The sequence below is a fragment of the Cetorhinus maximus genome, chromosome 1 (assembly GCF_964194155.1).
Source record: "Cetorhinus maximus chromosome 1, sCetMax3.hap1.1, whole genome shotgun sequence".
NCBI classification, from domain to species: Eukaryota; Metazoa; Chordata; class Chondrichthyes; order Lamniformes; family Cetorhinidae; genus Cetorhinus; species Cetorhinus maximus.
The window spans coordinates 199584550-199597037 of NC_135879.1; the positions used below are offsets into that span (position 1 = coordinate 199584550).

General features: G+C 44.1%; 1 protein-coding gene across 5 annotated transcripts in view; it reads right to left on the reverse strand.

Moving 5' to 3' along the window:
• The window catches only part of rai14 (retinoic acid induced 14), a 249163-nt gene that overhangs the window by 39819 nt on the left and 196856 nt on the right, over nucleotides 1–12488 (reverse strand). For all 5 annotated transcript variants that reach the window (XM_078551693.1, XM_078551675.1, XM_078551684.1 and 2 more), the window contains 2 exons: nucleotides 10076–10263; nucleotides 4753–4781 (listed from right to left, as the gene is read on the reverse strand). In XM_078551693.1, coding sequence (XP_078407819.1) covers nucleotides 4753–4781; nucleotides 10076–10263 — 217 coding nt within the window. The remainder of the gene's footprint in view (nucleotides 1–4752; nucleotides 4782–10075; nucleotides 10264–12488) is intronic.

The following is a 12488-nucleotide window of genomic DNA, read 5'->3' on the forward strand; positions in this document are numbered from 1 at the left end:
AAGTGGGCACATAGCTGGGAAGATTCAATATTCAAGCACCTTAAAGTGAAAAGGGAGTTTAGGGATGGGACGCTAGTTGAAAGGAACAGGTGGACTGAGGGTGAACAACTGGAAATCGAATAATGCTCTTTTTAATGGTCAGTTGCTCTCCTTTCGTTGGTTAAACTCCTGTGTAATATAGGATCTGTAATCTACATACTTACCAAAGTATCTGTATCAAACCTCTCTGGACTTACTAAATGGTGATATGCCCAGGAGTGCGCTCTTTTGCACATGCGCACAGAAGAGCGCATAGGTCTCCCTGAGGCAAAATGCTGCCTCAGGGAGATCACCTCCGATTTAAAACTTTTAATAAACATGTTTAAAATTTTTCCCTGCCATGAAAGGAAGTGCAGCGAAGGTTTACCAGACTGATTCCTGGGATGGTGGGACTGACATATGAGGAGAGATTGAGCCGGTTAGGATTATATTCGCTGGAGTTCAGAAGAATGAGGGGGGACCTCATAGAAACGTATAAAATTCTAACAGGACTAGACAGGGTAGATGTAGGAAGGATGTTCCCGATGCTGGGGGAGTCCAGAACTAGGGGTCACAGCCTGAGGATATGGGGTAGACCATTTAGGACTGAGATGAGCAGAAATTTTTTCACCCAGAGAGTGGTGAACCTGTGGAATTCGCTACCACAGAAAGTAGTTGAGGCCAAAACATTGTATGTTTTCAAGAAGGAGTTAGATATAGCCCTTGGGGTGAAAGGCTTCAAAGGAAATGGGGAGAAAGTGGGAGTAGGCTATTGAGTTGGATGATCAACCATGATCATGATAAATGGCAGAGCAGGCTCAAAGGTACGAATGGTCTACTCCTGCTCCTATTTTCTATGTTTCTATGTCCCCTCATGTGTAGATGAAGGTAGTGCAGTTGATGTAGTTTATATGGATTTCAGCAAAGCCTTTGACAAGGTCCCACATGGGAGACTTATAAAGAAGGCAAATGCACATAATAAGGTGGATCCAAAATTGGCTTAGCTGTAGGAGACAGAGGGTGATGACAGAAGCTTGTGTCCAGTGGTGTACCACAGGGATCTGTGCTCGGTCCCCTATTATTTGTCATTTATATAAACGACATAGGTGACTCTGTGGGGGGCAGGATTAGTAAGTTTGCAGATGACACAAAGATTGGCCAGGTGGTTAAGTGAGGTTGAGTGTCTTGGGCTACAGGTAGATATAGACGGGATGGTCAAATGGGCAGATAAGTGGCAGATGGAATTTAACCTTAAAAAGTGTGAGGTGATACACTTTGGAAGGAGCAATTTGACAAGGAAGTATTCAATGAACGGCATGACACTAGGAACAAAGGGACCTTGGCGTGTGTGTCCATAGATCTCTGCAGGCAGAGGGGCATATTAGTGGGATGGTGAAAAAGGCATATGGGACACTTGCCTTTCTCAATCGAGGCATAGATTACAAAAGTAATGGAGGGGGTGCAGAGGAGATTCACCAGGATGTTGCCTGGGATGAAACATTTACGTTATGAAGAGAGGTTGGATAGACTTGGGTTGTTTTCGTTGGAGCAGAGAAGACTGAGGAGCGACCTGATTGAAGTGTACAAGATTATGAGGGGCATAGACAGGGTGGATAGGAAACAGCTGTTTCCCTTCGTTGAAGGGTCAGTCACAAGGGGACATAAGTTCAAGGTGAGGGGCAGGAGGTTCAGGGGGGATGTGAGGAAAAACTTTTTTACCCAGAGGGTGATGACGGTCTGGAATGTGCTGCCTGGCAGAGTGGTGGAGGCGGGTTGCCTCACATCCTTTAAAATGTACCTGAATGAGCACTTGGCACATCATAACATTCAAGGCTATGGACCAAGTGCTGGTAAATGGGGTTAGGTAGATAGGTCAGGTGTTTCTCATGTGTCGGTGCAGACTTGATGGGCTGAAGGGCCTCTTCTGCACTGTGTGATTCTGTGACACTGTCACATGAGTTGGGACATGTCCATAAGTTTTATTGAACCCTTTCTTAAAAATTTAAATACCCTCATGAAACCTCATCCTGCCTGTGGATGAGGTTTCATGCTTTTTTCGAGGCCTGCCAGGGCTCCCGGCCTGCCTGCCAACTTTAAGGTTGGATGGGCAGGTCCGACAATCAGGTTAATTAGTTTTTTAATGGCCTGAACAGGCCGTTGACAGTTCGTTGCGCGCACATCCCCGCATCATTTTACACGCTGGCAAGTGGGCCCCGACCCTGCTTGCCGACCAGAAAAACCTGCCCCAGGATTTTGACCCAGTGACAATGAAGGAACAGCGATATATTTCCAAGTCAGGATGGTGAGTGGCTTGTAGGGGACTTACAGGTGGTGCTGTTCCCATCTATCTGCTTCCCTTGTCCTTCTAGATAGTAGTGGTCATGGGTTTGGAAGGTGCTATCTAAAGGGCCTTGGTGAATTCCTGCAGTGCATCTAGTAGATGGTACACACTGCTGCCACTGTGCACCGGTGGTGGAGGGATGAATGTTTGTAGATGAGATGCCAATCAAGCAGGCTGCTTTGTCCTGGTTGGTGTCAAACTTCTTGAGTGTTGTTGGAGCTGCACTCATCCAGGCAAGTGGAGAGTATTCCATCACACTCCTGACTTGTGCCTTGTAGATGCTGGAGAGGCTTTGGGGAGTCAGGAGGTGGGTTACTCATCGCAGGATTCCTAGCCTCTGACCTGCTCTTGTAGCCACACTATTTATCTGGTTAGTCTAGTTCAGTTTCTGGTCAATGGTAACCCCCAGGATTTTGATAGTGGGTGATTCAGTGATGGTAATGCCATCGAATGTCAAGGGTTAGATTCTCCCTTGTTGGAGATGGTCATTGCCTGGCACTTTTGTGGCATGTCAACTGTCACTGACTTGCCACTGTCAACCGAAGCCTGGATATTGTTCAGGTCTGGCTGCATTTAGACATGGACTGCTTCAGTATCTGAGGAGTCGCGGATGGTGCTGAAGATTGTGCAATCATCAGTGAACATCCCCACAGCTGATCTTATGATGGAAGGAAGGTCATTGATGGAGCAGCTGAAGATGGTTAGGCCTAGGACACTATCCCGAGGAACTCCTGTCCTGGAACTGAGAAGATTGACCTCCAACAACCACAACCAACGTCCTTTATGTTAGGTATGACTCCAACCAGCGAAGAGTTTTCCCCAATTCCCATTGACCCCAGTTTAGCTAGGATTCCTTGATGCCACACTCAGTCAAATGCTACCTTGATATCAAGGGCAGTCACTCTCACCTCAACTCGGGAGTTCAGCTCTTTTGTCCATGTTTGAACCAAGGCTGTAATGAGGTCAGAAGCTGGGTGACACTGGCAGAACCCAAACTGGGCATCAATGAACAGGTTATTGCTAAGCAAGTGCCGCTTGATAGCACTGTTGATGACCCCTTCCATCACTCCACTGATGATCAAGATTTGACTGATGGGAGGGTAACTGGCCGGCTTGGATTTATCCTGCTTTTTGTGTACAGAACATACCTGGGCAATTTTCCACATTGCTGGGTAGATGCCAGTGTTGAGCTGTACTGGAACAGCTTGGCTCGGGGCATGGCAAGGTCTGGAGCAGAAGTCTTCAGTACTATTGCTGGAATATTGTCAGGGCCCATAGCCTTTGCAGTATCCAGTGCCTTCAGCCATTTCTTGATATCACGTGGAGTGAATCAAATTGGCTGAAGACTGGCATCTGTGATGCTGGGGACCTCAGGAAAAGGCTGAAATGGATCATGTACTCAACACTTCTGGCTGAAGGTTGTTGCAAATTCTTCAGCCTCAACTTTTTCACTGATGAGCTGGGCTCCTCCATCATTGAGGATGGGGATATTTGTGCAACCTCCTCCTCCAGTGGGTTGTTTAATTGTCCACTACCATTCATGGCTGTAAGTGGCAGGACTGCATAGCTTAGATCTGATCCATTAGTTGTGGGATCGCTTAGCTCTGTCTATCATTTGCTGCTTATGCTATTTGTCATGCAAGCAGTCCTGTGTTGTAGTTTCATAGGATTGACACCTCATTTTTCGGTATGCCAGGCAGGGGATATACCAGGCCATGAGGTTACAGATTGTGGTCAAGTATAATTCTGTTGCAGCTGAAGGCCCACAGCACCTCATGGATGCCCAGTCTTCAGTTGCTCGATCTGCTCAACATCTACTCCATTTAGCATGGTGGTAGTGCCAAACAACACAATGGAGGGTATCCTCAATGTGAAGACGAGACTTTGTCTCCACAATGACTGTATGGTGATCACTCTTACTGATCAAACAGATCACAAACAGATGCATCTGCACCAGGCAGAGTGGTGAGGATGAGGTCAAGTATGTTTTTCCTCTTGTTGGTTCTATTTCATCATTTGGAATGTCAGGAAAATCTTTATTATCTTAATAAAACTGGCAAAGCGCAATTCATTGCTGGAATTACAGTAACTGCTATTAAGAAATCTTGGCCATCTGTCTCAAGGACTGAAGGACACCAGCTCAGTGTAGAAGAAAATGAAGTTATTAGAAAAGAGTAATTAATATATTTCAGCAACTCATTCTCATAAAAATGGTTAAAAATTTGTAATTAAGACTGCTTATAGGAACAGCATTGGTATAAAGGGTGATTTTCAAGCTAAGTACCTGATATGGTTATTGAAGCCCTAGCTTGAAATATGTTTAAAACTACAGTGCAGAAATCATTAGGCTGTTTTTAAGTAATCCAACATGTTAATCACAAACATAACTTTACCTGTTTTGATGTCTGTGCTGATTTCATATCTATTTTGAAGTAGAAAACAGAAAGAGAAAAAACAGAAAATTAATGCATAATAATACAAGCACCAGTGAGAACTAAGTAATTTATAATAATTTATTTGAAGTCTATAAATAATAATTCTAATTCGTGTTAGACCATGATGAAATTACTCTGGTCTTAATTCCCAACCTCAGTTTTCAAATACATTGCCCATTTACAGTGGGCCCTGTGTGACTATTGTAGATCATCAGACTTCACACTTTGTTACTGAGAACATGTCATACTAGGCTATTCTTGTTGCTAAGGAAACCTGACTGGCTGCTAAGTTATGAACCAGCACCATTCCTAAAATTTTCAACTACTGAATTGACCTGATGATAAGTTTAAATATAACTATGCATAATTTTGATCATTTTTGAATTTAATAGACTTCACTGTGTGCTTTAAAATTATTTAGAATAATCTTTATAACTTTAACAGTACAGCATTGTCATAATTAAATATATTTAAAGCTTTAAAAAATTCATGGGATATGTTTAATGTATAAACATACTATTGGTGAATTAACCACTAAGTTATAAAAATCATTCAATGCAGATCTAAACCTCTTTATTGCAACTTCATTTCAAAGCTTTTATTTCAACCATCTTTTTTCCAGAAGCCTTCCAGCGATTCCACTGAAGAGAGAGCCCAGATCTGAATTAGAAGAATCCATGAATAGAGAAATGTTTATTTTCTCCCTATTCTAATTTCCCTCCACCCAAAAAAACAAGTGCGCACATGCCTTAGGAAACATTTTACAAAATATAAAAATCATATTCAGACTTGGGGCTCACCAATTAATTATATTAGAAACTGGAAACAATACTTATGACATAGATTCATTCCTCAAATGTTCTTCTGAACTGGCTTTATGGGAGTTGTTAGGGAAGGGGAATGCTCACTACAGAGCATGATTGCGTTAAGATACTTCTACTCAAACTAAATAGAACCGCTTAGCTAGAAAGTACTTGTAGTGCTTAATTAGCACTTCATTTATATTTCAAGGACAAGGACAGCAGGTACATTTGGAACACCACCATTCCTAAATCACACACCCAAATCCTGGAACTCCCGACCGAACAGCATTGTATGAGTGCTTCCACCACATGGAGCAGAAGGCCGCTGTCCACCTTCTTCTCAAGGACAATTAGGGTTGGGCAATAAACGTCAACCTAGTCAGTGACGATCACATCCAGGGAATGAATGTTTTTTTTTTCCACGCGTAATAAAAGAGATACAGGAAAAGATTATTTTCCCCCCTTAGTTGTCAAGAGGGAAGAGCATTTAGAGCGATCTGAACTTCCAAGAGATAATTTTAATGAAGCACTGATCAAGTTTCCTTTCTGCATCATTGGGCTTACTCAAACAGAGTAGTTAACAGCAAAAAAAAAAACAAAAGGAATCGGGCAAATAGAGTGTGTGCATAACTAAATCACAAGACCTACCAGTACTAGCAACAGAGAAAGATAGAAGACCAGAACACCTCGTTCACTGTTGAGACTAATTTATGAAATCAATGATATTCAATAAGTCCAATTGGAGCAGGTTATAAACTGCTTCCACAGCTGCTGGCAGGTAAGAAGTTGATCAGATAAAAGCTCCAAAACATTATCAAATGATTGCTTTGAAAATATAAATTTATATGTTTGAGAAATCAAGTGGGGGGGGGGGTACATTAAAATTTTCAAGACTGTGGTCTATAGATTTTTGTTAGGTAAGGATCAAGATATGGAACAAACACAGGTAAATATAAATACAAAATAGCACGTTCTAATGAATTCGATGGGAAGAATGGCCGAGGGGCCGAGTGGCCTACTTCGGTCATTCTTAGATACTGTGACCGCAAAGTTCAAACCGCAACTGTCAAATACTAAATCCATCCTTTCTGACTTGTGCTTGAACAGCTTGCTAAGGCCTTACATTTTTCATTTTCTAATTATAATTATTGGGCTGAATTTTGCCCTGGTCGGGCGGGCGGGCCCGACCCAATCTCCAGCGGGCGGGGAGCCGATTGCCGCCGCCGAAATGGGCCCCGCTGCCATTTTACGTGGGCGGGCCAATTAAGGCCTGCCCAGCATGACGTCCGGAGGGAAGCATGCATTTCGTGTGGGCGGGGGGAATCCCCCAACTGCGAGAGCGCGCATGCGCGTGAAAGAGCGCGCATCTCCCTGATGCTAAGCGGTGCCTCAGGGAGATCGCTGAAAGGTTGCGAAAGGTTAAAGATAGAAAAATTAAAAAATCATTAGCATGTCCCTCTCATGTGAAAATGTCACACGAGATGGGACATGTTAATAAAGTACACAAAACCTTTGTTATACTTTTTAAAATCCGAAATCAAACCTCGTCCAAAAAATCATTTACCCGCCTGCCCGTTGGGCCCGTGCGCTGAGTCGAAGGTCACACGGGGTCCTCAAAATCCTCGTCAGTTGCTGACTTAATGGCCTTAACAAGGCCTTTAATTAATGGCGAGCGCTGCATAGTGCGCCCGCCGACCTAAACATCGCGATGCTGCGTGCTGACGTCGGGACACTCGTGCGATGTCAACGCACGATAGTTTAAATGCTGACGTGCGGGCTCCGCCACCCGCGCGTCAGCCAGAAAATTCAGCCCATTATTGTAAAAAAAGTAGGACATTGTGGCCAGAATTTTCCCATCGGCGATTTGCGGGGGACATGTTAATAATATTTATATTTCTCTATTTTTTAACTTTTGTACACTGTCACTAATCTCCCTGAGACAGCACTTTTGCACGCATGCGCGGAAGAGTGCACTTTGACAGCTGGGGATTCCCTCCCCACCCCCCCACCCCACCGCTCACAGGAACTGCATAGCGCTTCTTGTTGGGCAGGCCGCTGGGCGGGCCTTAATTGGCCTGCCCACTCAAAATGGCAGGGGGCCCCGTTTCGGTGGCGGGGGTTGGCTGTCCACCCGTCGCCGAGCTGGTGGGGCCCGCACGCAATCCGAGTGCAAAATTCTGCCCTGTATAATCTCATATTTGTCCTCTATTTAATGGGAGCCACCAGGGGGCAGCAAAATACAGGCTTAAATGGGTTGAATCGTCCAAGGACTGGCAATCACCTTCGGATTGCCGCTCTGCTCCTATTTTTATTGCACTAAGACAAGGCTTTGCATTTCTGGTCTGACTTCCAAACTGGGCCTCTTCAGAATGCAGAGGGCGGGGACGATGGAGGCGCTGAGGACGTGGAAGATAGAGGGCTGGTGTGGGGTGGGGGGGTGGGGAGTGCAGAAGATGGAGACTTCCGAGAGGAGGGAGGGTGTGGTGGAAAACAGAGGCAGGGAAATGGAAGGTCAGGGCAATCAAAAGGTCCTGGCCTGGTGGGGGAGGAGTCAAAGGATCTGCTCAGAGTGCCTGGGGGGAGTCACGGGTGGGTGGCAGTGGCAGTCATGGGGTAGTCGGCGGGGGGGAGGAGGGGTTGGTCAGTTGCCCAGCAGTTGGAAATGGTTTTTTTCTGCCTAACATTTTCTGGGTAACTATCCAGGTGAGCAAGTTGGAACCCTCCAAGTCCCGATTCTAACTCAAAGTTGAAAAGCTTCACAGAGAGTCCTGGAAACTGGGGAACTGCCTGTCGGAAGTTGAAACTTTCCTATGGAGTTTTTGCATTGGGGCTTTGCAGGGGTCCCACAGTGCTTCCTCTGGAGTACATCCGTTTCTGATCATCTGGAGACTGGAAGATGTGAGCCAATGTGTTCCAGACACAATTATACCTTTATCACTTTTAAATTTTAACTATTAAGAAGTTCCTAGCAATTTTACAATATGAGGAGACTTTTTGTTTCTCAGGAATATAGATTTTGCAGTTATAAAAGTCACAAACTCCTGCGTTTCACCTTCCTTTCTTTAAAAAAAGAGAATGGGATAGAAGCTTGGGTGTATGCAAGAGTATATTCCCTGCACCTGATTGGTGGGGCCTGGGGTACTTCCATCATTGGGAAACGGAGGATACAGGAGGGAAGCGGCAGCCTACATTCTTTAAATCTGGGGTAGGGTGGAGCACTGGAAATAGGAGGTTGGAATGGCCTCTTTGGTTTTGGTGGGGGGTGGTCAGTGGAGATAGGAGTCCAGGGGTGAGACGTATGAATATACAAACTAGGAGGAGTAGGCCCCTCGAGCCTGCTCCGCCATTCAATAAGATCATGGCTGATCTGATTGTAACCTCAACTCCACAATCCCCGATAAACTTTCACCCCCTTGCTTATCAGGAATTAGGAAGCTGGGGCAGGGGAAGGGGTAGGTGATCGGATGTCATCCATTGGGAAATCAAAGGCCAGGATAAGGGGCAAACCTGCAGCCCATGTTCATCAAACGTGGACTCAGCAGGAGACCCCCTGCTTTTCTGAGCTCCGTATTGAGAAAAATAAATTTCAAAAGCTCAGCTTCACTGTAACAGACGTATGGTTTTGCTTCAGGGTACACTGCGGGGGTCGGTCAAACTGACATTGCACCCCTTACCTTCAAATGCAATGGGGACTAAAGCTTATTTCAAGCATGGGCTATGCACAGCTTTTTCTTCACCAATATTGCCCGCAGCACACAACTGACTAGATATTTGCATGCACTTCCTATCTGTCATTATGGAGTGCTAGTACAATAATTAGTGCCTGAAAAATGGGCTAGTTATAAGCTATTATCTGATCTTCAATTTCATTACTGTTTGTGGGCTATTACGTGTAAGTTGGCCGCTGCTTTTCCCTGCATTATAACAGTGACTACACTTCAGAAGTATTTAACTGGCGGTTAGGGCTTAGGGACGTCCCGAGGTCATCAGAAGCCTTATATAAATGCAAGTCCTTTCTTTCCTTTGAAATTACTATGCAGCAAACCTAATACCAGACAGATTATCATCCTGTAGTTGTTACTGAGTGTACAGCAAATGTCTATTTCACCATTTTGCATTCAATTCCTTTGGCAGCTTCTCACTTATCATTCAATGTGCAACTTTCATTTGATCATTAAGGCTATAGAGCAGATGAAGTAAATAATTTGTGCTAAAACAGCACTAAGCGCATTGCATATATTTCAACCTATACATAGTGATTGCAAATTTGTTTTCTTTCTTATTCCTAAATAGCTCAATTTAGAGGCACTACTAACAACAGGAAAGTTTCTTTTTAATGACAGAGTTATGTTAAATGCAGGAAGTGAGATATTTTTAAATTATGCTTCATATTTCTAGAACATTGATCTGCAACAGGATAGTGTCAAGTGGAAATAAGTCCAAAGGTTTCCTTAATTCTAAGCAGATAGGGCACGTACCAGCATCCTCGGAGACCTTTTTAAGGGTAGCCTGAAGGAATTTTAGGACATCGGCATTTCCTGAGAGTTTGTAGTAATGAAGCGCATCATGACCCAATGCGTCTACTAACTTCAAGTTGGCACCCCTCTTGACCAGCATTTCGACAGCGTTTCCACTACCGTTCTCACAGGCCAACATTACAGCAGTCCTAGGGCGGGGTAAAGAAATGAGAATATTGTGAATCACTCAAACGATATGAGCACATCATTCAATTAAAATGATTAGTTTTAGTGATAATCACGAGACTCAAAAATATTTGTTGTGCATTACACTACCTATTTTGTGTTTTTTTTTAAATGACACCAAGGTGCATTACTAAGATCCATAATTGTAATACTGAGCTGGACATGGTAAAAGCAGTGACGAGGTAAATCAGGAGATAATTATTAGGTGAAGCTGAACCTGAGCTTTAAAAACATGGAAGCTGTAAGGCAAAGTGGGAAAGGTGTTTGGAATGGGGTTGGGGCAAAGGAACTGCTGTGTGGGAGAAGCCATTTTTCTGACGTAAAAACCTGCCATCTTTCTGTGCTAAAACCTTTGCTCGATCTGCGATGGAAACAGGTGGTTTGGGTGCTGGTGACTGCCTGAAATAGTTCACAGGTTCTTTGCATGTGCTAATTGTTATGACTCGGCAAACGATGTGTGCCAGGCGGATCAAATCCATGAGGGGAACTTGATCATGCGTCACAACGATTTTGAAATTAATATTTTACTTTGAGATACTTGCCCTGAATTCAGTAGTAATAAGTCCGCCAAGACTCTAGAGATTTTTTACAAAACTAAATTAAACATTTATTAGCAAAAGAAAAGGTTTCAAGCACATACATAGGTCTACAAATTACTACTATAATAACTCCCAAAAACCCTAATTAATCTGGTTTCCAGTTCCACCCCCGTTAAGGCAACAGTAAACAAATAATTGGATTTTAAATAGATTCCAGCCAGTTAACACAATACCCTGGACAGTAGAATTCAAAGTAGCTTTTCCCAGCTTCAGTTTCTGTAGACAGCAGCTTAATGCACAACTACTGGAGGCTTTTCACACTTCTAGTAGATCTTACAATGCTTTCCTAACACATAGCCTCATCTCCTTTATACATGTTTCTCCCTTTTAATGCAAATTCCATTGTTCCCATATGTCTTTGAAACTATACTTTTCTAATAATATAAATCTTTTCGTGGTGCTAATATTGTCAGTAACCTTTGGGAAAAATAAACACACTGCTTGCCCTCACTTCTCTGGCTAGGTGTAACATCCTACCATGAAATTCAAACTACCCTGAATTATGTAAAAATGCATTCTTCTCACCTCACATTCTAAAACTCCAGCCATGTTTACGTATTTAGCATTTCAAGCCTTTCATGAATCAAAGCCTCCAGACCAGCTGTCTTTAATTCAATTAAATCCCAAACACAAACACACAGAAAATATCCAAACCCCCACTATTAACCTACTTTTAAAATAATCACTATAATATTATGAGAATTATTATACTTTTGTGACATAATTAAGGATCCACCACCTGTTTTACAAACGTACTCCGACATTTAGCAGAACTGCCTGAAGGCATGAATTAGTCATGCTCCTCCAAATTGGCCACCTGCACGTTTAACATCTTATTAAGGACGGCAGACAGGCTCCCATGGCTGGAAATCAAATCAAAGGGTTGGCAGCTTTGGAGCCTCAGCAGCTCCACCAGGAGAGAAGGACACTACTAAGGCAGGTTGGAGATCATGGAGGCCCCTCCACATGGAGGCGCCATCATGGACCAACATGGAAGGGCTCTTGAAACCAGTAGGGACATCAGGGAAGGGGAGGGGGAGGGGGTGGCAGGGACGGTGGTTGGGGGAAATACCCTTCCACAGGGTTGGACGTAGCCATGATTACGACTTTTCATCCATGCAGTCCCATTATTTGGGCATGGAGCTTTTCGGCCCGACGTTGGACCCCTCGAATGCTGCAGGGAGGCCATCTCAAACAAGCTGGTGACCTCTGCGTGCAGCGAGAAGGTCTGCTCTACTAGTGGGCAAGTTCTGATGATACTGCAAAATCATTTTTAATTAAAGCCATAATCACCCTAATTGGCTGTCCAACCTCATGGAGCAGGCAGCAGATCCTGCTATCAGCCCAACCCTGCCGGAAGCTCACCGACATTGGGAACGTGCTGGGGAGGTGTTCTGACAAGGCTACCCGTCATATTCCTGGCTGCCTCCCCCCGCAACCTGCCACGTTTCCAACCCCATCGCCAAAGGGCTGGGAAAACCTAACCTCCAATTTCAAAACACAGGCGATATAGGGTGGAGGAAGAGGAAGAGCTTGCGTATGACATATTTGGAGTTTAGACAGAACAAGGGAGGAAACAGCCCAGCAGC